Source organism: Solea solea, chromosome 13 (genome assembly GCF_958295425.1).
Source record: "Solea solea chromosome 13, fSolSol10.1, whole genome shotgun sequence".
Lineage (NCBI taxonomy): Eukaryota > Metazoa > Chordata > Actinopteri > Pleuronectiformes > Soleidae > Solea > Solea solea.
The window spans coordinates 14,233,016-14,258,339 of record NC_081146.1 but is presented as its reverse complement, the minus strand read 5'-3'; the positions used below and the strand labels follow the sequence as shown (position 1 = coordinate 14,258,339).

Sequence of the window (25,324 nt, the reverse complement as noted above, 5' to 3'; positions counted from 1 at the left end):
CCCCTGCTAAGGAATCAAATGTAGTGTAATAGTGTACGGTCATGTGAGGACAGTCACACAACTTTTAGCTTGCAAATTTTAAGTTATTTGAATATACCACACTTATAAGTATGTCTGTATATATGTACAAGTTCTTCTTTTCTGTAGCCATTCAGAGGCTTACTATGCAAATTAAGAACATCTTTATTGGTATGAGAAGGCCACTGTAGTTCCCTGACAGAGAGGGTTGAGTGGACAAGTTCCGTTTGTTACAATCTGCAGGTTGACCTTTAAGTGAATGTTAAAATTTCCATACAAGCTAAATATATGAACAAAGTATTCACAATTGTTGAGAGTTATGACATGTCCTCAGATCGTCTGTCCCTGGAGAAGTTGGTGATATAAATCAAGATATCAAGAGCAAGGAAAGATGAGATGGACATTAGATCACAATCACAGACGTTTACACTTTAACATCCTTTTATTGAAATTGCTGATGCTTTTGAGTTCAACTTAAAAATGTTCACACAATTTCCTCGATTATTACAATCATTCTACAATTGAATTTGAACTTTCTTCTTATTTATTTAGACATAAATAAATCAATACACATAACTGACTATTAAAGATCTTTCACGGTCATACACAACCAACCATCTATTCTAAGCATGTACACTGGCTCATTTGTCAACACATACTAAGAAAAAGTGTTATTTATAAAGTCTAATTTCATTTGTGGTCATTAAGATACAAAATTCACCTTTTGACAAGCCAAAACAGCTTAGTGAGAGGACACAAAGATAGACACCAAATGCTTGTTCTCCATTTAAGGACCAAACAGGCAGTTCAAACCAACTGGAAGAACCGGTTACTTCGCCGACTTGACTGAGGTCTGCTTTCTGTACATCAGATTAGTCCAACTTTCAAATAACAAGCATTTATAGCAGTCCTGAGTACTGCATGACAAAACTAAGACTGATATGGTATCAGTGGTCAACTCCTGGTCTATGACCACCCACAGTCCACTCTGGACCACACAGACTGTTGAAGGCTTATCCCAGGCTGTCGCGCGTTATTTAGTTACTGTGGACCAGAGTGACAAAGAGAAACAGCGAGCAGAGAGAGATGGCACCAGTCAACACAGCTTTGACCAATAACACGGTCCAACTGCCCAACAGGAAGATGTGGACAAACAACCTGCAGGTTCAAACAAAAACACAATGTAACCAACAATTTCAAAAAACAAAATAGAACATTGCAAAGATCTCATGTCTTTGGTCAAACATAAATCACAAAACACAAGTTATCAGAGAATTTTCCACTTCCTCATACTTTTAAATTTAAAATCCAGTAATCCTACACATGCATGATTTTGATGATGGTATTTTGATGATAAACTGGTCAACTCTAGTCACAAATAATGACAGCACAGTCACACTCATTTTGCACAATGGAAGTTCAACTAAATGATCTGCAAGCTATTTCATTAGTCTCTTTTTCTTTATGTAACACAACATGAAAACTATTTTGGCTGGTATAAAAACTTTGTGGGGTAGATAACCGCTGCTGTATGTCCGGCTAGAACATAATATTGTCTATTTGAGCAAAAACCAGTCTTTCTTTGTCTTTAACGTGTTTACTTCGAACATGTGTGGTTTCTGCAAATACAAATACAGACAGAAAATAAACTAAATATGACATGCAGGTGTTTCTTCTGTGCTATGCAAATTAGCTGAGGTTATAATATAAAGTAAGTTCAAAATACGACAATTAGCATCATTCATAACACACATAAACAACCTATAATCACAAATAAGTATTTATATTAAGACACTTACTTAGTAATGCACGCACACATAGTGATTAACAATTGAGAGGGAGAACTTGAACAAAATCCCATTTTTCTTAACATCCACTAGAGGCATGGGTCCTAGCTTTAGGTGGCCATAAACATGCCTGATTAAAACTAAACAGTATCTATGAACTGGTCACAAGGGGGCGCCAAAACTACAGAAACAGCCTGGCCTTTTTAACACAACACTTTAAAGGGGACATATTATGCAAAATCAACTTTTTAACCATTTTAATACTTATATTTGGGACTCTGGAGGCCCTACCAGTCACCAAAGTGTGGAAAAAGAATACTCCGTCATGTTTTCGTGGTCCCCCTTAGTGTAAGTATAGGCGATAAAACACTCGATGTTGAATTCCCTGCGCTTATGACAGTAGCATGCGCATTTCACCGCGAATGTTACCGCCCACCAGTAAGTTTACTTCGAGAGCTCCACCTTAGCTCCACCCTGCGAGAGTGCAGGCGAGGGAGGAAGAGCGGTATTATGTCAACGCGGAGGGACAAGTGTGCTGTTGGTGGCTGCACAGTGGAGCACAGTGTTTTACACAAACTTCCAGCCTCAGAGGATTTTATATATGAAGCTAATGTTCCGGATAAAGTCAGTAAACGTGTGTTCGCACCACTTCGCATCAGACTGCGGCCAGCGGTCGCCGTATTTAGTCAGCGAACGTATTTCACCGACGTACAAACACACACATTTTTAAGAAAAGGTCAAATGGAGCTCATAACTAACCATTCTGACACGTCCTAATTAAAAATATTTGTTCAGTACGTCCTCCATGACCGGAGCACAGACTCAGTCTGATACAGTCACATACAGCGGCCGTTTATGCCGCTCGCCACTGGCGATGGATACACATGGATACATAGGGACAGCACAGCTGATCGCCACCGCTGATCGCCAGCGGCGAGCGGCGAGCTGCCTAAACTGATCGCCAGCTCCGGAGCATACAGTCACCGGTCTGATCCGGTGGCGATCAGCTGTGCTGTCCCTAAGTGTTTTTAACTGATTTACAGTTCGGCACTGTTCGGCTCGATCCTTATGTAGGACGTCTCTTCCTGTGATGGCACTCTCGCTGTTTTCTGCGCATGCTGCCATGTTGATATTGTCAGAGAACTAGTGGAGGGAGGGGGAGACGAGAAGCAGCTGAGCGAGTGAGCGCTGTAAAGAGGACAAATCAGAAACCGGGGGCGGGTTTAGCAGGGTTATTGAACTGCTATTGTGCTTCATCCTTATGGTATTTTGACCAAGGCATGTCACTGACATGTTCATTAGGACACCAGGGAACTATTTTAATGGGGGAAATAGGGTATAATATGTCCCCTTTAAAGTATATCACATGTATGTTAATAATACTTTTTATCATCAAGCAACTGACATGTACATACAAATTGAGATTATGTAAATGAATGTTTATATATTTATATTGAGCCATGGAGTCTTCCCCTATGTCAGCTGAGATTGGCCACTGCGACCCTCATGTGGAGGGTAAAGTGGCAAAAGATGGATGGATGGATTATTGCTCCTACTTTTGCTGTGAAATAGTGCCACCATGTAGTTTATAAAGCTAACTGCAGCCTCTAGGTAGATGGACAAGCATATAAATACACCCTCAGGGGTTCTCGGATAGGAGTGTTACACTCTGTCTGTTAATAAAGGAACTAAATCCAGAATGCAATATCTTTACTTAGCATAGAGACTTCTAAGCAATGCAAATAAACATAAATGTCACACAATGACTCTAAATGTATATATTTTAACAGTTATATTAAAAAAAACAAGACAATGCAGAAACACTATTGAGTCCATCTGTGCTATATACAGTGTGTCTGCATGTTAATGTTCAGTGCAAGTACTTACTCCATAAGGAAGGCCTTGTAGACGCAAAGAGCCAACAACACTGTGACCGGCAGTCTGAAGCTCTTAGGAAGGTCATATCGTGTAAACATCCACACCACTGCCGCCATGGCAATATAATGGACCTATATACAGGCATAAAAATCACAGATCTTCAGCATTCTTCAGACCTAAACGTTTATTATTTCAATATCCAGCTTTTTCTGAACATGCTATTGCTGAAATATTTTCAGTGGGTAATTGCTATCAATGTGTAGAGTGAAATATAAAAAACAGTAAATGAAAATCTTAATTATGATGGCATCTTTGTAGGATGTAGTGACGATCAAAATGAAAACAGAATAGATAAAGGTCATGGACAGCATCCACAAATGAGGAGTAGACAACAGCTACTAACCAAACTGATGTTGGAGTCAAAGCTCATCTGGATGTACTTCCAGTCAAACTCGATCCCTCTGGCTCCCACCCACAGAGGGAGACACCTGAAGAAAAACAGGGCAAACACAGTCAGATTTGATATATAAATGTATATAAATGAAGCCAATGTTTCCTCTGTACAATGAGTGTAACTGCGCACCTGGACATGACAAGTTCTGCTGTTGCCCAGCCCATGGCAGCCACCATGATCTTATACTCTCCTTTACCAGCATTACGAGACATCACAAGATGGAGGCCCAGCAGATCTGCCAGGTCCACTGTAGCCTTCATAAATTCCTGGAGGACATACATGACAATATTTCTGCCTCCTACACAAGCCGTCAGTGTAAATCTGACAGCTTGTGTAGACCTTCATTTCAGATGTTACCATGATTCAGCTCAACACTCACCCCTACAAAGTCATAAATTCCAGCTCCTCCTTCCCAAGTGGGGAAAAATGTTGCTAAGAACAGCATCTGAAACACAGGAGTGAAAGCCCACTTACATTCATGTCCAAGGTAGCCAACAATATTACATTTACCTGTGCCAAGGAGGGTTTCGCTTACAGCTGCGCTGTTTGTCTGCGTGTGTGTTCATGAGCAGTATAACTCAAAAAGTAAAGTACGGATTATCTGGGGATGTAGGTTATGGCTAAAGATGATTGAACTAATGGTACTTGAGATCATGTATGTTATGAATCGGCACTATAAAAATGTAATTGAATTGAATTTAGTGGGGGTTTTTTTGTTTGTTTTTTTAAACAACTGCTAACCTTGCAATATATGGAGGTGTATTAACACTGAGGGAAACTGAGTGACATCTGGCAGAAGTTTGTGCTCTCTGAATGCTCTCTCTTGTTTGTGCTTTATGAGTTACACTGTCTCCACTTTTTCAGTTTTATTCCAGGCACGGTGGGAGACAAAAATGAAGCTTACTCACCTTACATAGCTGGACAAAGAGGTAGGTTGCACCCGCTTGGACACATCTCCAGAAGGCATTGTACTCTGATCTAAATGTTGAACATGAATACACAGAGGTCAATGGTAGGACTGTACAGTAAGGAGGTAGAGAATGCACTTAGATAAGTCAGACATTTGCATGTGTGAAGATATCTGAACCATATCATTCAAAGAAAAGTCAACATTGTTCTGTTTAGCAAAAGCGCTGCCACATTCAAGACCACACTACACAGTTCTAAGTGGATTATGTGAACCTCCCCAGAGCTTGACCATACTAAGCAGATTATTAACTAATACTACAGTTAGTCTCTAAGCATCTGTTGCTTACTGCAACATGAGAATACACCATAAACCATAATCACAGCCATTTTCTTCCAGCCCCTCCCTTCTTCTGTCACACAGTCAAATCATTTTTTACCACCATGGTGGCACATCACCAGTTTCAAACTGACACTTACAAGCCACTGCACTTATATGTTATGAAGTAAGGGAAATATGCCAGAGCAAAGCAGTTTCCAAAGTGAAAGAGGGTCATAATGCCTGGTCACTGAAGTCAGCTCCTTGAAGAGAGAAAGAGAGAAAAAACAAAATCTTTGTAATGTTACTAAAATTTGACAGGCCATTTTTTTTTAAATACATTTTACTGGCTTACCAGATTCAATGAACATAACCAATCATAAAATAGTTGTATTGTAAAAATGCGGATGAAATGATGCAGTTCATAAATGAAACAATTCATATCTTTAAGTTCTCATTTTTTAATTTAAACATAACAATTATACTATGATGGTGTCACATATGGTTATGCTCCATCTCGTTTAAAATGTATAACAAATTACACGTTGATCTGAAGCATGACTGAAGCTGCCCTATTTAAAAATAATAATAATAATAATAATAATAATAATAATAATAATAATCAATTGTATTTAATACTATAACTTGCTTTTTCTGTAAAATTTCTGTAAAAGCAGAAACAAGCTGTGTAAATGTTAGCAATAGTGGTTTGGTGCCTGTTCAGTACAATACTGGACCCATCACTGTTGTGTTATAGGTCAGATTTATTGAATAACTGTTTCTTTAAAATTGCAGTGGAATTGCCATGTAATGTCCAAGCTGCAGCTACACTGAACTGCTGGCTTGGAGCAGTTTTAGTTGTATGAATAGTTTGAAATGTACGTGAATTTGTATGAACAAGCGGCTGAAGCATGAAAAGTTTGAAATGTACATGAATTTAAAAGGCATTGAAGTAGTTAGAAAAGGTATAAATAAACTAAAATGTACATGAATTACAATGGTGTTGGATCAAACCTTGTACTTTTGTGGAATTTTGAGTATTTTTGTGGAATAAACCTTTAGAAATTTAAGAACACAAATTAATATTTTGGGTGGAATGAGGAAGCGTTACATTTAAAACTACAGGTATATAGACAGTAGTATTTTGGGTGCAATGTACCTTTAATACCTTTCCTCTGTTCACTTTAATTAGCTGATATGAATCAGGTGTGTGTGTGGCAGCTCAGCTCCATTAAAAATACAGAGAATACAGCTCTGATGCAGCGTCCAAACATGCTGAAATGTCTTAACCGTGAGTATGAACAAATAAAAGTTCGAATATCCTTAACATTGTAGAAGTTACCTTTCAAAGAGGCGAGAAATAATATGAACGAATTTGTAGAACAACGTTTCTCATAATAGTTAGGTCGCTTCTATCAGTGACAGTTACCTGCTGTACTTCCTCAGACACGGGTCTGAAATAAAATTAAATATACTAAATCCGATTCAAGTTGATGATGATGATGATGATGATGATGATTCGGTGCAAATTCAAGAGTTTACTTTTTTCAATCCACAAACAAAGACATTTAACCGTATATTATCAAGCAAATTAATGATCTGTACATTAGCTAGCTTGACTGCAATGTCGTTCGTCGGTGTGGACACAGGACACGCAGCTACAGCTAACTCTGCTAGCTCTTAAAATCGTGAGGACAGTTTATGTCCATGCGGAGATGAGACACACAGCTCATCTTCACGGTGAAATGTGCCACACATTAGCATCTAAAACGGAGACTTTAAATGTCGACACTTACTGTGTATGAGAAAAGCTGAGAGACTCATACAATTCCGTTGAGTGACAATCGGAAATGCGCCTTGCTCCACCTCGAAATCCTTCCGACAAGTGTCACCGATTCAAAAACGGTTCCGCACCTCAACCTTGCACATTGTTTTTTTCTTCACCCTGTCAATATTTAGAGTCGCGTGTTTAACATTCACACTTATCAACATTATACAGTCTGGTTCACACGTGCTACGCATACAGGAAGCCCCTGATATTCGAAAACTGATGTAAGTATGTGTGAAACACTACAGGAATGGACCCTTTGCACAGCAGCCATTTTGACAGGTCACTGTAGTGAAATAACATGTGTAAATAATCACATTAAAGATGGCTGAGTTCCATTTAGCTTTATCAGTTACATGGTGTATGCTGGTTCTGGTTCACTGTCACACCTGTCCTGACTTACATGAACTAAAGAGCCATCATTAACCCTGTTACTTTTCCTGATAAAACATGTCAACATCACTGCTTCATCACAAATTGATGGAAGACTGATATTTTGATATAAAATTGTCAAGTATAACATGCTCATTTTCCTCCTGTTGTATATCTACAATAAGTGCAACAGTAACAACCAGGGTTTTCTTGTAGACCTAAAGCTCCCATAAAATGCTGCATGTCATGCCTTTTCAATTGTGTATTAAGCTTTTGCTTAAATAGAACAAAATGGCCGGTTTGTCTGCTGTGCAAAATCTCAGCCTCTATAAAGCAAGGCCCTTGCCTAATGTTCATGAATTATTCAAAAGCTACGAAAACATAACATTTTTTATTGAAATACACTGACCTTAATGTTACACACTGGGCCTTTAAGACATTACACACGCTACATTACAAACTGACAGTTACTTATAATGTACAGTGCATAGCCTTTTTTTGTGAAAATGTATTTATTTATTTATACATTTTTGTAGTTACAGTTTAGGCTGTGTGAGACTGAAGAACAAAAAACATGAATAGCAATAAAATAGAGGTAAGAGTAGGAAAAAAGCTCAGTCAGCTACACACAAAACAAATTCCGATAATGTTATGGAACCCTTAAAATCTCAAGAAGCCCCATTCCACAGACGCTGTTTCAAGCAGACAAAGTTTCTTCTCTCTGTACAGTCCCTGATGATCCAGTTGTTTGTGTCATTTGTGTCATGTTTGGACAGTGCCCCACAGTTCGCCATGGATGGACACTGTGGCAGTGTCTCCTGGACTTTCAGCTTCTGCTGAATGCTGCTGACGTTCAGCTTCGGCTCTGTCATCCACAACCACCGCCCTCCAAGGAAACGTAGGCCGATCCAAACCTGAGGCAAGACATGAGGCAAGTGTTACATGTCACTGTCACACTTTCAGAACTTTAGATCATCTTAGGCTTGCTTAACTGAGGAAGCAACACAACACAAAGTTCAGAGCAATAATGGACAATAAATAAGACATTTGAAATACAGTTACTTTTGCAAAACTTTGCTACATAATCAAATAAAATGATTTGAGCAAATTATAAATGCAAAGGCATTGAATGAACAGCATTTTTTATTATACAATATGTTCAAAATTCTAAGCTAAAAAGTTCAGACTATTACATTTCATTCATAAATATGAAAAAAAAAATGGTTTATGTTCTCATTCACTACCACCAGGTTAGGTAAAATGTATTCCTCTTAGTTGGTTATCTAAAAGCTGCTTATCATTCTGCTCAATAATTCCAGAATGATAACACTGTGCGAGTCATTAACTCTGTGCTGTGTAGTTTTAATTCTACAGGACTCTAAGAACTGTCTCATAAAATAAACAAAGATCTTTATGCTTGCAGTGTGGGTGCTCATAATCCTAATCCCAGCTCATTAGAGTCAATAGAGAGGAATATTTGTAGTATGTTGAGGGGAAAAAAAAAAAAAAAAATTCTCTTATGTACTAATGTGTAACCCCATCCCACTCCCATCATCCAACCTCGTCAGTTGTGGCTTTGTGGATCCTCTCTCTGATGTAGCTGGAGTTATACAAATGTCCGCTGTTATACAAGAGCCTGCATTTGGGGCTTTCACATATTGCTTTGATGCCCTTGCAGTGAGCAAGGGCCTCCTCCCATGTCTTGTTCTCATTCACTACCACCAGCTTGTCATCATAGCAGACAAAGCTCATGTTTTTGGAGCATTCGTTGCTGTGCCACTTAAAGTCACGATCAACAGAGCCACAGTCTTTGGTGAGTGGCTCACCTGGTGCCCAGTTTCTGTACATAGATGACATATTTCCAATCCAGGTCCAGTTGTTCTCAGCCTGTCTGTACAGTCCAATCCAACCATAGCTATTTATCTCATGTTTGTTTGTTGTGGTGATGGTGGAGAGGTTACTATTCCTTCGGTGGCAGTACCGAGATGCACTGTACCAATTCATCTTACCTCCGTGATTTTTAATTTTGTCATTTACAGAACAGTACACTTTAGATGTTGTTGAGCACTGGACACTGTGCCACATTTTATCATGTCCTATAACTGCACAGTGACCACTCTGCTCTTTATACCAGTGGCTGCTTTGTGTGAGGTTGGCTCCTGAAAGCCCTTCTCCAGTTCTGGAAAAAACACACAAAACAATTTTTTTTTTCACAACTTTCAGTTACAATAGGATCCTTCACACTTCGTGTGTTTGGACCCTAAAAACAAAATCAACAATATTTTGTGTAGCAATGTTGTTGACATTCAGATATTAAATAGAGGGTGCTCATGTTTTGTATTTTTTTATTTTTTTTCTAATGCCGATCTTTAGAAATCGGTGCGGGTGGCGGCTGATATATGTTGCCGATATCTTTTGGGCAATTTTCTTATTTTTCGTCCATCTGATATATAGGAATATAACAGTTTTATCATTTTTATTGAAATAAGCAAACATTTATTGAACAGCACTTATGGTCTCTCTCTGCAACCTGCAAGTATTAACTTAATTTGTGTTCCTCTGATTTTAAAATCAGCATAAATGTGATCTCAAACTGGCTACTCACTGTACATTTATCGACTTCCAGACTGAGTCTTCCGCAGGGTCCCGATGTAGGCCAATCCACACTTGATTGTTGGTCTGTTCCCTCAGCCACTGTCTCAGCGAGTACTGGTTCAATGATTCCCAAGTGGCGAGGTCAATGTGCTTCCTCTGACAGTGAAGTCTTGCCTCTGTCCACGTTTTTCTTTGTGGATAGTAAATGTATTTCATGAGAAGAACCTCCATGCAAAGAGCAGCTATGATCAGCAAGGACAGTGTGAGTTTGGAGCTGCTCTTTAACCCCATGACTGGTCTTGTCTTCACTTTTAAATCAGTCACACAATTGCAACTCCTGTAAGCCCCGTCAGTGGTCAGTGGAGCTTCAACTCAGTTCTTTTAATAAATGCATATACCTGGTCCCTCCCACTTAAGACACACCTCACCTCAGCAGATCCAGACGACCTGTATACCTGTGCACACCTGCTCTTACAGTCAATATGGATTTGTGATTGTAGTATTATATGAAGTTGTATTTTTAAAGTCAAACTTACTGTGTCCATTTTTGTTTTCAAACTCACTGTGGCGCATTTCAGGTCTTCCTGAAGTCTTTGTTATATATATATTTATATATATATATTTATATTTTTATATATATATATATATTCTTGTACATTTTATGTTTGTACTAATCTAAACATGGGAATATAAACATGTGTATTTTATTGCCATAACCAGTAATCTTCCAGCACAGAGGATGTGTGTCAATATCTCTCCTGCAACATCATCAGTTGTATCACCTTAATATTACACCTGTCCTTAAGATTTAATCTGTGCTTGATTTGGCAATGACAGAACAGTTGTCAGAAGGACACGTCAAAGGGTAGGAAAATTAACATACCTCTGAAAAAAGGCCAAGAGCCCATATGTTTTCTTGCACATGAATAATTCCACTGAGCCATTCCATCCATTAAAGGAGTTCAATAAAAGGAAAACTATAAACTACAGATAAGTCTGTGAAGGACGGGGCTATACATTGCACAAACACACGGTAAACAATGAGACAATTGTTGGAAAAACAAAATGGATATTAGAAAAACAAAGCAGACCCAAATCCAGTCCTAGGTCTAGTGAAAGTCTTTGCTTCACTGCGTTTGCAAGATTGATGCAAATCTTCAAGATTCAAAACTTCGTAGCATCCACGCTTGGATGGGAAAATCAGGCTTCAGGCAAATGACTTGGGATTTGAATCTTCTTTGTCCAGAGATGGCCAAGGCTGACCACTGTGTACCCAACTACTCCTATTTTTTTTCCAGTGTGATGTAATTCATTCAAATGATATGCTTCAATTTTATTTGTGTAGCGCCAAATCACAACACACATGATCTCAAGGCACTGTACATAGTAAGGCATCACTGAGCTTTAAATAAAAAGTTAGATCTTTCCGAGGGTTAGGACTCACCACCTCATCTCCCTGGTTCAAAAGGTAGTTTGGATTGATTATCTGATATCTCTTTTGTTTAGTATCTTTGTTTTTCCAACTGATTTTAATTCTGAAATGTGAAGATATCCCACTAAATACAGCCTTGGCTATGATCCACACTTGTCTTTAATAGTATATTATTAAAACAAGACGAGCAACAGGTGTGTGTGTGTGTGTGTGTGTGTGTGTGTGTGTGTGTGTTTTCTCTGGGTTTTCTGGTTTCCTACCACAGTCCAAAAACATGCAATATGAGGATTAGGTAAAGTGGACTGTAGGTGTGAGAGTGGATGGTTGTTTGTCTCTATACAGCACGTCACCCTCATGTTGAGGATAAAGCGGTAGGATAAGAGGGATGGATGGATGGAAGACTAGCAACAGCTCAAGGGACTGTATGTCAAAGTCAAATTTCACCCATGTTTACAGTATATTGCAGTAGGATCTACTAAACAGTAGGTGGCACTGCAGAAAACAAATCTTTTCTCAAGTTCCTGTTCAGGGAGAAGTCTGCTTAATAGTGGGCTTTTATCTAAATTTGTCAAATAAAACCTTCACTAATGCCTTTTATATTGTAGAGAAGTAAAAGGAAAGTGCAAAATCGTGACATTAAGCTCAATTTTGGTTTAATTAAACATACCTAGTTACAGTGCAGCATCTTCATGTACAAGAGGTAAGGCATGTGTCACAATAACTAGATGTTTAGAAGCACCATAGAGGCGTCTTCTTCAAATCAATGTATATGTCCTGACTTCATGTGCTTTATTTACCAGAGCAGTTTAACAATCTTAAAGTACATTTATGTGCAATTGATTTTAGGTCTCCAACCTCTACATCAAAACGTAGCATTGTTATCATTTATTTTAGAAGCAGATTAGTTCCAACAATACCTGCATTTGCAACCCTTTAGGAGTGGAGGTTTAATTCAGTGATTTATAGTTCTAGAATTGATTAACCAACCATTGTATGCACTTTATATTTTTTATCAGACACAAAAAATGGACTCCAACAACAAGGAAACTGAGTTTGTAAAGTTTTATTTCTTTGTCTCTTTACTCTTAAAGTGGAATTACAGTAGCTCTACCTCTCACCTTCCTCCTTCCACTGGTGATTAATCCTGTCAAACACACCAACAGGGAGATGGATACAGTAGTTACCATAGTAAAGATTCATAACGACACATCTAATGTTGCAAAGGGAGGTGAGAGGGGCACACAGACACAAATACTGCCACTGACCAATATTGTCATCATTAAAGGATAAAAACAGAACACTCAAACACGCTGTTGCTGCTGACTACATATAATGTAGTAGAGCTAAAGGCCGTGATGCTATGACTTGGCTATGGGTGGGGCTTGTGTGTAAAAGAGGAGATGGTGGGGGGTGGTCCCTATCTTGACTTCCTTTTTCATAAGGAAGCATCTACTCCTTGGAGTGCATGTACAGCAGCAGGTCGGCGACACGGTGGCTGTAGCCAAACTCATTGTCATACCTAGAGAGAAAGACAGAGTGGGAGGGATAGATAGAAGAAAGAGTGAGTAAAATATTAATTTTGAAAAGATAAAACTTGTTTACACATGGAACAAGCTAGGAAATGTTGAAAAACTAACCAGGAAATGAGCTTGACAAAGTTGTCATTGAGGGAGATGCCAGCTCCAGCATCAAAGATGGAGGAGTGGGTGTCACCAATGAAGTCGGAGGAAACCACCTTGCAAAACACAAACATCAGGTACAAGTCAAATATTATGCAGCCAGGCAATACAAGTACTGCTAAACTAGCCTAGGACACATAGATCAAGGGGCTGAAGATTTGTTATCATCTTGCAGCCATGTACTGCATTTGCTTTGCAGTGTGTGTGAATAAATTGCGCGTTACCTGGTCCTCGGTGTAACCCAGCACTCCCTTCATGGGCCCATGTGCGGCCTTCTTGACGGCTTCCTTGATCTCAGCATAAGATCCAGGCTTGGACAGACGGCATGTCAGGTCAACCACTGACACATCAGCCACTGGCACCCTGAAGGCCATTCCTGTCAGCTTACTACAGGACAAAAGAGATAGTTTTTAGTCTTTCTCCACTTCCTTGCAACAGTTGAGGTGCCGATAACAAATGTGCTCGTCTTTACCCGTTGAGCTCAGGAATGACTTTGCCCACTGCCTTAGCAGCACCAGTGGAGGCTGGAATGATGTTCTGGTGGGCACCACGGCCGTCACGCCAGGCCTTGGAGCTGGGACCATCTACTGTCTTCTGGGTGGCTGTATATGCGTGGACTGTAGTCTACAGGAGTGTCATTTATCACACATTAAAAAACATATAACCTGCTAAACTCTTATTTGGAAAAAAAACATTGCCAAATCGTTTTATTTTTTTAACAAACCAATTTTTGCTTACCATGAGAGCCTCCTCGATGCCAAAGTTATCCTGGATGACTTTGGCTAGGGGGGCGAGGCAGTTGGTGGTACAGGAGGCATTGCTAAAAATGACAGACAACACTCAGTAAATACCTTCTCATGTTTGGTTTTTCAGACATTTAAAAAAAACAAAACAATTATGCGCTTCCCTCAAAGATATAGAATGTGATATTTCTGCATCGAAATATCTAAAAGCGATGAGACGAATATTACGTAGTGTACTTATATTGGCCCACATATTTCTAACACTCTTATCACTTAGATTGCCTCTTAGTGGCTTTATTTCTCCTTGCTATAATTTCTGTGGTGAAAGGCAAACATTCAGTAGGTTGTCTAGTTTAATTTTTATGTGTGTATTTAATAACTAATGACAGGGATGCGAATTGTATACATCCTATACTGGTTGAAATTGCTGGTTGTGATATTGGACGGATACAAATGTAAAATCTGATACAATCCAAAAATCCTACATATTGCATGTACTGTACTGTTTATTTCTTTCTAAACATTTGTGACACGGTTGGAGAACAAATGTGTTAACAGCTTCATAGTTCATAAATGGTCTAAATTGACTGTATCGGACCAAGATCGTTATCGGTAGATAGGACCGATAGGTAGATAGGCTCATTGCTCGTTTGCTGTGAGTCCTGGCACCACATTTCACAATCAAGCATTAATGCATAGGGGAACCAAACAAGAAATGACCATGATCCCACAGTGGGTCGCAAAGTCATTTAAACGGGATCTTTTTTATTGTTTTGACTGAGTGAGAGAAATAACAAGTGCATTTAAACCTTGTTTTTGACAAAACACATTTTTATTTATTTATACTGAATGCACGCTTTAGACAAAATGTCTCTTACCTGACAATGGTCATGGAGGACGGGTCGTATTTGCTCTCATTGACTCCCATGACAAACATTGGTGCATCAGGTGAGGGAGCAGACACAACCACGCGCTTGGCTCCACCCTGGATGTGACTCTGCGATTGTAAAGAGGGAAACACAGGTTAGATACAGTCGGTGTCACTTTGTGTTGACTTAATGTACAGATTTGTGTGCAAATGGACATACAGAGGCCTTATCGACACTGAGGAAGACTCCAGTGGACTCTACAACGTACAGGGCTTCAGAGCTGCCCCAGGGGATCTCAGATGGCTTCATACTAGAGTCAAACAAAGATCAGAGTCAGCTTATGATGAAATAATTATAGTTTATTGGTTTCTGTTTCTAATATCTTGAAAAATAAATCACATTTGTATAAAATGCTACAACATATGCTACTGTACCCAGTCCAAAGACATGGTTGTTTGCACATTAGAAGTCCTGCTTTAGAGTTCACTGGTATTATTGGCTTGTCTCGCAACATGTATTTAACCACAGCTGTAACAAACAATACTATTTACCAACTGTAGAAAGAAACCAAGAGCAAATCCTACATGTGTTGCTTTAAGACTGCAGACTAAAATAAAGTTATGCCTAAAAGCATAACGTTAATTGTAAACAGAATTAATTTAAAGAAATGCACGAGTTGCATACAGTGCAAGAAAAGGTGACGGGTGATGGGAGCTAATCTAACTTCCAGAAGTAATGACCCAACCTTTTTAGCAGCTAGGGAAACCTCACAAAACATTATGAAAGAAGCCTAGCTCTTGTATAACCCTCCATTTTATTGATACAGCCTTTTGGCAGAAATGAGGCTGGCATCATGGATGTGATGGATTAAAAGATCCAATACAAGAGTTGGAGGTGACAGCTACAGGGATGAGGCCTGAGGCAACAGACAGCCTCATTCCACTGCCAGCAATGCACTCAGGAAATGGCTAATGGTAAAATATCTATCACCTTGAAGATGTAACATTTAGGGTGTAATCATTTTAAATGAACTCTTGCATGGCTGCCTCTCAGCTAATATTAATGTACTACTAATACCTGATTTGATCTGTGCAGCATTATTATCATCACTTACCACTGGAAAACAGAGATGGCACTGCCATCGACGATGAGCTTTCCATTCTCTTGGGACACCTCACCCTTGTAACGGCCGTGGGTGGAGTCATACTTGAACATGTAGACCTAAATGACGGATGAATCATGGATTATTAGACAGAAAACCTTATATTTTTCATACATATTAAAAATAAATTTAAGAGAAAAAACTAATTTTCAGCTCTGACATGTTACTACAACTTAGATTCAATAGTGTTTTTTTCCACAATGTCAATCTAATTGTAGTATATTAGGAGTATATTCAAGTAGGTTTTCTCACCATGTACTGCAAGTCAATGAAGGGGTCATTGATGGCCACAACCTTGATGCCTTTCTGCAGGCAAGCCCTCAGGACCAGACGGCCAATACGACCGAAGCTGCAGTGAGGGGGAACAAAAAAAAGAGAAAATTGATTTTCTGAAAATGGCAGGAAATGGATGTCTAATATAGGAAAGACTTGTCTATGAATCCACTATGAATATACTAAAACAAAATCACAACGTCCTCAACTCTATTATTACCACAGCTTTTTACTGCTGTACTACCACTGTACTTCTATTATTAATGCAAAACAAATGACTTTCATCACTGGTTCAGACTAAAAACCCTGCTAGATTATATTTAATACATGGCAAGGAAGACATGGTACAAGAATTTTTAACGACATGTCCAAATCATTAAATAGGGGTGGTAATTGTATGTATATAAGTCACTATACGATATGAGTATTTGTGAAATCAAATACTATATGTACTTGGTGGTTGGCACCAAAAAATGATATGCTAAAGAAAATCGACATTTGATGTCTCAAAAGTGATATATCGCCCACACAAATATTGTGATATTTCACTGTATTGATTTTTCCCCTCCACCCCTATTATTAACATGTCATCTCAGTAAACTACATATTTTACTTTGCTATTAGGGTATAAGAGAAACACACTTTATATCACAGTAACACAAAGTACTCTTTGTCACATTGCTCAAACTGTATTAAGTAGATTGTGTGAACTGTGATTCTAGGATTACATGCATTTCCCTTCTCATATGAGTTACTAATACATGCCCGCCACTACAACACTATTTACCAACCTGAAATCAGTCTGAACCATCACGTCTATTTGTGTTTCTCACTCACCCATTGATTCCAACACGGAGGTCTGACATGGTTGCTGTTGCTGCTTTGGGGTGTGGAGTTACCTGGGAGACAAACACAAAACAATGACATTTGACATTAAATACTTAAATAATATCCAAATAAATGCATCTGTTGCCAACAATAGAAATAACTGCAGCGTGTGTGTGTGTGTGTGTGTTTGTTGTAATTTAAGTTTTTAATTTTAAGTTTTGTTATGAAGTGCACCATTTTATTTTAGTGAACTTTTCCAATCATCTATTCTTCACCCTGTCATAACACCACATAATGTGGGAAAAGCTCATAGCTAACTTATTTAGATCTTTAAATCCAGGCAAATTACATATGCCCGTGTCATACGCCCTTTTGCAGAACTGCAATCACAAAACGGCAACAGGCCTAAAGCATCAGGTGGTCTTTTAACAACTGCCCATTACACTGTTATTGTATGACCTCCCCTACCCTCACTACATGTCTTCACCTCTGCCTTTACTCTTACATCACTTTTTTTGTTTATGCACATTCTAGCAGGAAACACTCTTGGGGCTTTTGTTTGCAGTGTCAGCTGTAAAGTCTCTATAATAAGCAGAAACATTGGTAACAGTAGCCTCACTGGACACTGGTGGTACTGGCTGTGACACCACGGTGGTATGTGGGCATAAGATGCATTAAGTTAGTGTAACATTGCTGTATGAATCAATCACTGACACTGTGGCTTAAAGTAAGAATAGCAAACTCCTCAGTGTGATGGAAAAATGTGCTGCAGAAAACACGTCTTATTTAATCTGCTGCAAGAGCAGGGATGTGCTTCATCATGCAAGGACATGTTTAAAAAAACAGAGAGAAAACCAAGTAAGGAGAAAAAAATGGCAGATGTGCGATGCAACAAACAGAGACTTGTCTGGTGACTTAACAAAGAGGAAATCTGGCCTTGCCTCAACTATGTGACCTCTTTACTCCTCCTCTGTGCTCTCGTTTTCCTTATATACACTCGCCTTGTTTCTACACTTCACACTCTCCTATCTATTCAATTGTTGTTCAACTCGTTTCCTTCCTCTATTTATGCCTTGAACTTCACCACCTCCTCTCCTGTGCTGTTCATGGTCTATTTTAACAGAAACACATTCATTTACCCAAATTAATCATAACTCTTTTGAACTTTTTCCATTTAATGTTGCTTTTGCTGACTCTGTCACCACCATGATCAAATAGGATTAAAAGTGAGTCCTTTCTCTATATAAAAACAAACATTTCTAATAAACAGGATGTATGTGGTTGTGTGACAGTCAAATTAAAAATTGTGCTCACAGACATTTTACTAAAAATATCCAGCACAAGATGATGTATAGAGATGTGTCTTTAAATAATATTTAACACTACAGATACAGATACATACAGTAAACACATATGTTGACTCAACAGTAGTGTGGTTTGTGTCTATATGAGACAGCAGGGTAAATAAGGGCAGTGTGGATTGTCCTTGAAAGTAGTTAGTCGTCATTTAAGACTAATGCAATCTCCTTATCTGTTTCGCGTGTGTGTGAGCGCATGCGTGTATCTCAGTGGGCAGCATGAAGTAAAGGCTGTCAACCCAGTGAAATGCATTGTGAGAGCACACTTCAAATAGACCTAAATAATAAATGTGTTCACTTGTCCCGTCTTGGTGTAACTCCAACACTGCCAAAAGCAATGCATCGACGATCTGCCACAGTTTCATCTGTCTGATCTATGAACTGGTTTTAACTGTGTTGTGTAGTGTGTATTTCAGGGGTGTGAATTAATGTAGTATAGATTGTTGTGTGTCTCTTTGTAGTTCCTTTAATTCAGGGCAAACAGCTGATTTGTGTTCCACTGACGGAGAGCGAGAGAAAACTGTTTAACATGCTCTCACATTTCTTTCCTGTTCTTTATTCTTGGTTCCCACCGTTACCTTTTGTGTATTCACAAAACTCTGCATTGACCCCTGCAGTGCCTGTGTACTTTTTCCCCAACCTTACTCACTCTGCTCTCTCTCTGAACCTCACCATTTTGTCTAAATAGAGCAGTTGCCCTGGGTTTTCTAACACAAAATGGCTCCTCTTTTGGCAAATGAAATGGAAATGGGACTGGGTCAGAATTAGTAAAGCCACATAAAGGACCTCATCGAGTGGCTGTGAAGCACGTGTTGAACACTGTTCTGTCAGGGCAGGTGCATGTGTTCTGATATGACCCCCTACACGTCCATTACTGCTGCCTCACAGCACTGTGATGGTTTGGCTAATCGATAAGAGCCTCCCTCCCTCAGTTACAGTGAGTACCAAATAATGTGGAAGAACTGAATTACTAACCCTAAAAATGTTTTTAATTAATTCCAAGAATGTTATAGTTCTGTGCACTGAACTATAATCGTTTAATAACGCTTGAAGCACAACCACAAACAAAGCTTACATTCAATTGAACACTGCAAATAGTGAGCGATGCATGTATGGTGAAGCTCAAACTGGTTTTTAATGTAAGCCAGCAGAGGACCATGTTTGCAATAAAATCATCACTTCAAAAATGACACTACTCCCTTGTGCGTTGAACTGTGTTGAGAGTGTGTCAACTACACAGTCCTGCCTCTTTTAACTGTCGACCAATCAGCTCTAGAATTCAGTGTGTTCTCCGTGATGACCGCTAACAGAGGAGGCACTGAGCAGAGCAGAGGACTTGCACGTTGTTAACAGCGTCTGCTGACACTCATTAAAACGTAGGAAGAAGAGGCAGGCAGACGGTCAGACATATGATCAATAGTAGAGCTGCAACTAACGATTATTTTCATAATCGATTAATCTGTCGATTATTTTCTCGATTAATCGATTGGTCCATAACATATCAGAAAACCTTAAAGAATGTTGATCGGTTTTCGACAAACCTGGAAATGATGATGTTCTCAAATGTCTTGTTTTGTCCACAAACCAAAATGATTCAGTTTTAATGATTTCTTTGTTATCCAGAGCAAAGAAATTAAGAAAATATTTATAATATATATATATATATATATATATATATATATATATATATTTAAGAAGCTTAAAAGATCGAAAATCTTGTTTTAATCATGAAAAAAGCTTCAAACCGATTAAGTGATTATCAAAATAGTTGTCAATTAATTTAGTAATCGATTCATCGATTAATTGTTTCAGCTCTAATCAACAGTAATGGGCTCTTTTAAAATGTTTCTGACTGTTTACTCCCCACCACAGATTCACTTTGATGTACTTTGCCATGGGGATGATTATTGTTGGATTAACTAAACGTGGCAATTACAGTGCATTTAAATTAGCCATAAAGAGTTAACTGAGATTTTGTGTTCATGTGACATGATGTGAGTACCACTTGCATCAATGTGAGCTAATACATTATTCAGATTGCTACCATGTAGATCTCCATTCTCAGGAAAGTGAAGAACCAGCCAATCATAGTTTGAATAATGCAGTGCAACCTGCAACAAACTTTTTACACAACTTTTATTCTCTGTCTTTATTCAGCATTCATCATTCTCCTTTTCCTGCTCTAATTTACATGATATTTGTCAGTGCCTTCTGCTACTTGCGTATAAGGCTCCATTAGTATAAAAGCTCCCTGCCATTTTCTCCACCACCACCCAAACTAATCGTTAAACTGCATGACCCTATTTTTCTGTCCTCTATACCCTTTCACTGTGTGGCCCCCCTCAATTACCACTGCTGTGACTCCCCTTTTTTCAAGTGTTTCCCTCACACAAACACTGCCTTTCACCAGTGTGGGTACAGGACAGCATCACCATGCTTATGTCAATATGAGGGGGTGGGCCACTGGGAGAGAGATTCCTTATTATCAGCAGACCAGAAAAGGACAAAGACAACAGGCTGCATCAAGTAAAAATGAGACCAAATCTGATGGAGGAAAGAACAAACATTTTTCACTGTAATAACAATGTAATAATCAGTAGACAGACACAGACTAAACCCAAGAACATGCTTAATAACTGGCCTTATTTCTTTAATTTCTATTATACATGCTAGTTGTATAGTCAAACTTTAGTTTGCACACACATTATTTAGTGTTCCTGCATTTGTGTATAGATAGGAAGTTCATGAGTGAATAATTCTAGCCTCACTTTTTCATGTTCACTATGCCACTACTCCCTTCCTCTGTTTTCACCCTTGGTTGCTAAATTCAAACTGTCCTCTGTCACACCCTCTTTCTCTCCTGTGTTTTTCCATTGCAGCAAGTTTATTGGCAAGGGGCCAGACAAACAAACCAATTGGGTGCTTTCTTTTCTTAAACCACCCCAGGGTGAATCCGAAGCAGGATACCTCTTCCTTTTTCTAGTCTTGCCACTGAGGCAATGTCACTTTGCTGCTGATAACTAGTCAGTTATATGTCACCATCCCATCACCAGCGCACCCACATAAGACCACAGGTGTCATCTTACTAAGCAGGCATAATAGCCAAATACACCAACACATACCTGGGTTATCTTACCTAAACTTAAATGTGTCCTCACTTTAAAATGTATATTAATATGGCTTTAGGTCCCCACAATACGAGAAAAGGACCACCACACACGATCATGAATTAGTAAAAGGTGCGGCGTATCAAACTGCAGAGACGTGACCACTCTGCAGAGGTAATACTGAACAACACACACACACCCTGCAGTCTGATGAGCAGATGACAGATATACTGCCGTTCCCTCTTCTCTCAGGTTATAAAGCTACAGTGTTATATCATTCCCTATTGAAGGGTTTTTTTCCCCTTGAATTATGGTGATTTTGAATGCAGTGCTGAGTCACTCTGAAGGCCCCTCTCTCTTACACACATCCTGTGCAAGATGGCTGGTGAACAAGACAGCAGCAGAGAAAGATCGAGAAGGGCACTCATTCTGGAAAAAATTTCACATTCCCTTTTAGGCTAGTCACAATTCATAAAAACCTCGAGGTACAAATTATCACTAACCTGTACTGATTTTGAACCCAGACAGGCATCAGAGCAACACACACACACACGTTTCTCACAGTAAGAACATGAGAATCAAGTCCACATCTAAAACTAATGTCATTGCCAAGTCCACGTTAGCGTGGAATGACATATCCTGTATGTTGTTCATGTCCTGTGAAATCCAGCTAATCCCATCAGCTAATACTTTCCTCCTTACACAGCTAAAGCTAAGCATGTTGGTCACTCCCAGTCAGTGACATTTAACTGACACCTGACCTGCAGCACTAACAAGAGTGAACGACAAAATCATTATTAGAGACATAACAAGCCAACGTCTGCATTATGTGGAAGTAAAACACCTGTGTCTAAACGATAATAACATGATAATGTATGACAAAAGGAATGAACTGCACCAACAAAACCTGAAAACTCATTTAAATTAATCACAGCAACTTCTCAGTGACTAGACTGGCTGCTGGAGAAAGAAAACCCTTTCTACTTGTAGTAATATGTGTGTGCTATGGACACTTATAGTCATAAACCATTATGTTCAGTAAATGTGCAAAATTAGAATCTGCTGATTCATGGTATGCGACTGGTGTAAACATGGCTTCTCACAGCTTAATCCCGAGTAATCAGTGTTCAATCATGTTCAGAACATCACCAACATCAAATCCTTTCTTCTTAGGGTGATAATTTACATCTTTAAAAATAAATCAACCAATCAACATATGAGTAATAATGCTCACAGACAGAACAAAAAGACAGACAAAGAGACTAAGCTGGAAACATAATCTGAGATATTAAAGATGAGAAGCATCACCACAGGAGCAGCTCTGGGCCTGCTGTGACCTTCCTCAGCTAGAGTGGTGACCTTCAGAAGAGACAAGGCCCGACATGGCTGCATCACACCACACTTACATAAAGGGCACTATTTTTTTTACTTTTTATTATCAATATGACTGTGTAGTGAACAAACTTTGTGAAATTTACTTAGCAATATTGCTTTGTTAAAACCCCTTAATGTTTTTCCATTTACTGAACATGGGTAATTAATTATTGCAGCAAGTCACCTTGTCCAGGTTGGCAGAATTATGTATTACGGATTAGAATTAATATTATATATAAAAAAAAAAGGGCAGGCCTCTTAAACCGCATCAACAGGTCCGTGGAGTCTGCAGAATCATGCGACGCTTCGCGGCCTGTCTCTGCCCTTGAGATGCGTCACAGACAGGAAGAACATCTACACGTCTCATTCATTTGACGACATTTTTTTTTTTAAACAACACACTATACATTCTGGTTATTCGTGTGTTACATCACTGTGCACCAGTCTGTCACCTATTTAATCGAGTGGCGCTACTTGCGGCATAAGTACAACCGCTGCAGACTTCATGATGAGGACGAGAGGCTGCACGTACGTAGCTGCTTCACCTCTGTTCACGCGGTGTGAAACCGCCTCATCACACTGCGGAACATCAGCCTTTCATTTAAAAAGAAGAAAAACCCACTTGGAATTCAACTCAACGCTTCTATTACGTTATTTAATACATTCTCTTCTTCTGTGGATTCTGTTGTGATTAATGCGGTCATATTTCATACATCTGTACGTGTTTGTGAGACGTTACGTAACATGGAGACTAATCCACTTCCGCAAAGATGCAGCAAAGGCAGTCTCCCGCTTCCAGTGAGACGTTTAAGCTTCCGAATGAATGAATTATACATCACGAGTTATTATTCAAATGTTTCTTTACACCGTCGTCCTTTTTTCTTTAGCTTAAACGCATTTTGGTTTTAAAGTAAATGATGCAAGGCGGAGGCGGAGCACATTATTATATTACACAACAGCCAATCCCTCTTCACACAGCAAGGCCATGGCCGCATCCCCTCCCATCCTCTGCCATCTGCTGTGCACACAGAACATGTATCCTGCTGCTGCTGCTGAAGGGACTACTTTATCAAACCTGACGTTTTCTGTAGGCTCTTCTCTCCTCCTCTTGATTTTACGACATTAAGTTGTTGTCAAATTAACCAAATCTTCAGTGTGGCCAGTGATTACTGCTTGATTCAGGCTTAAAGTAAGGATAGCGTCACAAAATATGATCATTTTAATAAGTATAATTGTAATGTGTGTATTCTGTGTGCATATGCAGAGAACTGGAGTAAAAGCTCAACAGAGTGAAGCACTCACCCTTAGTTTAGTTAACATAGGGTAAAATGTTGTATAAATGAAAAAAGCTGCGGGAGCTTACCTCGAGACTGATGCTTCTGGAGTCGGTGTGCGCAATTCTCAGTTCAGTCTTCCGCTTTTATACAGGCCACGTGCCTCCGGGAGCACGGTCGCCCTAGCGACGTGACGTCATGATATCCTTTGCAGAGAGGAGCCATTCTGAACGAGGAAACAGTCACGGTGTCTCCACAGAGCAGAGAAATGGAGGATGAAACCGTGGACTGTGCAGCATTTCCTCCTCACACTTCGTTCTTATGATGGAGCCGTGATTAAAGCTATGTTTTACCAAAGAAGAGATAGGAGACACAGGGAGTGGGAGACTATAGAGCTTTGTTCAGACTGCATAATCTGACAACGTCCTTGTTCAGTCACACATCCTGTGCAAGATGGCTGGTGAATAAGTCAGCAGCAGAGAGGTTTAGAAGGGCACTCATAGTACAGGAGAAAGTCACACTCTCTTTTAGACTAAATTAAATCATTAAGTCACAGATTTTTAGTAGTGCACAGGGATGCACGAGATTAACGGAACATATTGGCTTTAAAATGTATTATTGGACATCTGCCAATATACTCATATCCGCCAATATGACTACTGACTACAACAGTAAGCTATATAAGCTGCTATCTCTTTGACTTCTATGCTGGGGCCCTCTACACTTGTTATTTTTTTGTCTATTTATTTTGCTTATTAGACTAAATGATGTCCGTATTTGGGCGCAAGAAAAAGAATTTGCAGTCACTTTTTTGTATAATATCACTTATGAAAAAGTCTTAAAACATACAACATTACTGTAGTTATCAAAAGTAATTTTCTGATATAAAATGTTCTTAGGTTTTAGATGTGGTGAATGACAGAACTGTAGTGTAAAGCAGCTCATCAAGGATAGAAAAGCTCTATATAAATACAGACCATTACCAGCTCTTCTTCTGATTTTAGTTGGTAGTAATGAGCAACAAACATAGTCAAAGGTCAAATATCGTACATCTCTAGTAGTGGCTGA

The 25,324-nt window shown here is 39.1% G+C and overlaps 2 protein-coding genes across 3 annotated transcripts; both read right to left on the bottom strand.

Annotated features, from left to right (window-relative positions):
• Positions 1 to 441: 441 nt before the first annotated feature.
• On the bottom strand, positions 442 to 7,317 carry tmem147 (transmembrane protein 147). Of its 2 annotated transcripts, none has more exons than XM_058646692.1 (8): positions 7,159 to 7,317; positions 5,524 to 5,625; positions 5,046 to 5,115; positions 4,517 to 4,582; positions 4,267 to 4,403; positions 4,087 to 4,171; positions 3,693 to 3,814; positions 442 to 1,176 (listed from the first exon to the last, which is right to left on the bottom strand). In XM_058646692.1, exons 2-8 carry the CDS (start codon positions 5,598 to 5,600, stop codon positions 1,056 to 1,058), a joined length of 678 nt encoding a protein of 225 aa, XP_058502675.1. In that variant the 5' UTR covers positions 5,601 to 5,625; positions 7,159 to 7,317; the 3' UTR covers positions 442 to 1,055. The 2 variants fall into 2 exon arrangements, with proteins under 2 accessions (XP_058502675.1, XP_058502676.1); XM_058646693.1 differs by having other exon boundaries at positions 5,524 to 5,656; positions 7,159 to 7,245.
• Positions 7,318 to 12,637: 5,320 nt separating this feature from the next.
• Positions 12,638 to 24,418, bottom strand: gapdhs (glyceraldehyde-3-phosphate dehydrogenase, spermatogenic). The gene is made up of 11 exons (XM_058648297.1): positions 24,346 to 24,418; positions 17,153 to 17,214; positions 16,295 to 16,391; positions 15,995 to 16,101; positions 15,100 to 15,190; positions 14,890 to 15,008; positions 14,007 to 14,088; positions 13,741 to 13,892; positions 13,493 to 13,655; positions 13,227 to 13,324; positions 12,638 to 13,108 (listed from the first exon to the last, which is right to left on the bottom strand). Exons 2-11 carry the CDS (start codon positions 17,179 to 17,181, stop codon positions 13,039 to 13,041), a joined length of 1,008 nt encoding a protein of 335 aa, XP_058504280.1. The 5' UTR covers positions 17,182 to 17,214; positions 24,346 to 24,418; the 3' UTR covers positions 12,638 to 13,038.
• Positions 24,419 to 25,324: the final 906 nt, after the last annotated feature.

Bases quoted from the DNA above. Each gene is read 5' to 3' on its own strand.
- tmem147 (XM_058646692.1), bottom strand. From the start codon at position 5,600: ATGACCCTCTTTCACTTTGGAAACTGCTTTGCTCTGGCATATTTCCCT. The intron at 5,116-5,523 runs GTAAGTGTCAGT...TTCAACATTTAG, and splicing joins ACATATAAGTGCAGTGGCTT to ATCAGAGTACAATGCCTTCT. The intron at 1,177-3,692 runs GTAAGTACTTGC...TTGAACCTGCAG, and splicing joins TACAAGGCCTTCCTTATGGA to GTTGTTTGTCCACATCTTCC.
- gapdhs (XM_058648297.1), bottom strand. From the start codon at position 17,181: ATGTCAGACCTCCGTGTTGGAATCAATGG. The intron at 15,191-15,994 runs GTAAGTGATGAT...GTTTGACTCTAG, and splicing joins GCCATCTCTGTTTTCCAGTG to TATGAAGCCATCTGAGATCC. The intron at 13,325-13,492 runs GTAACGCGCAAT...GTGTTTTGCAAG, and splicing joins TGGGTTACACCGAGGACCAG to GTGGTTTCCTCCGACTTCAT.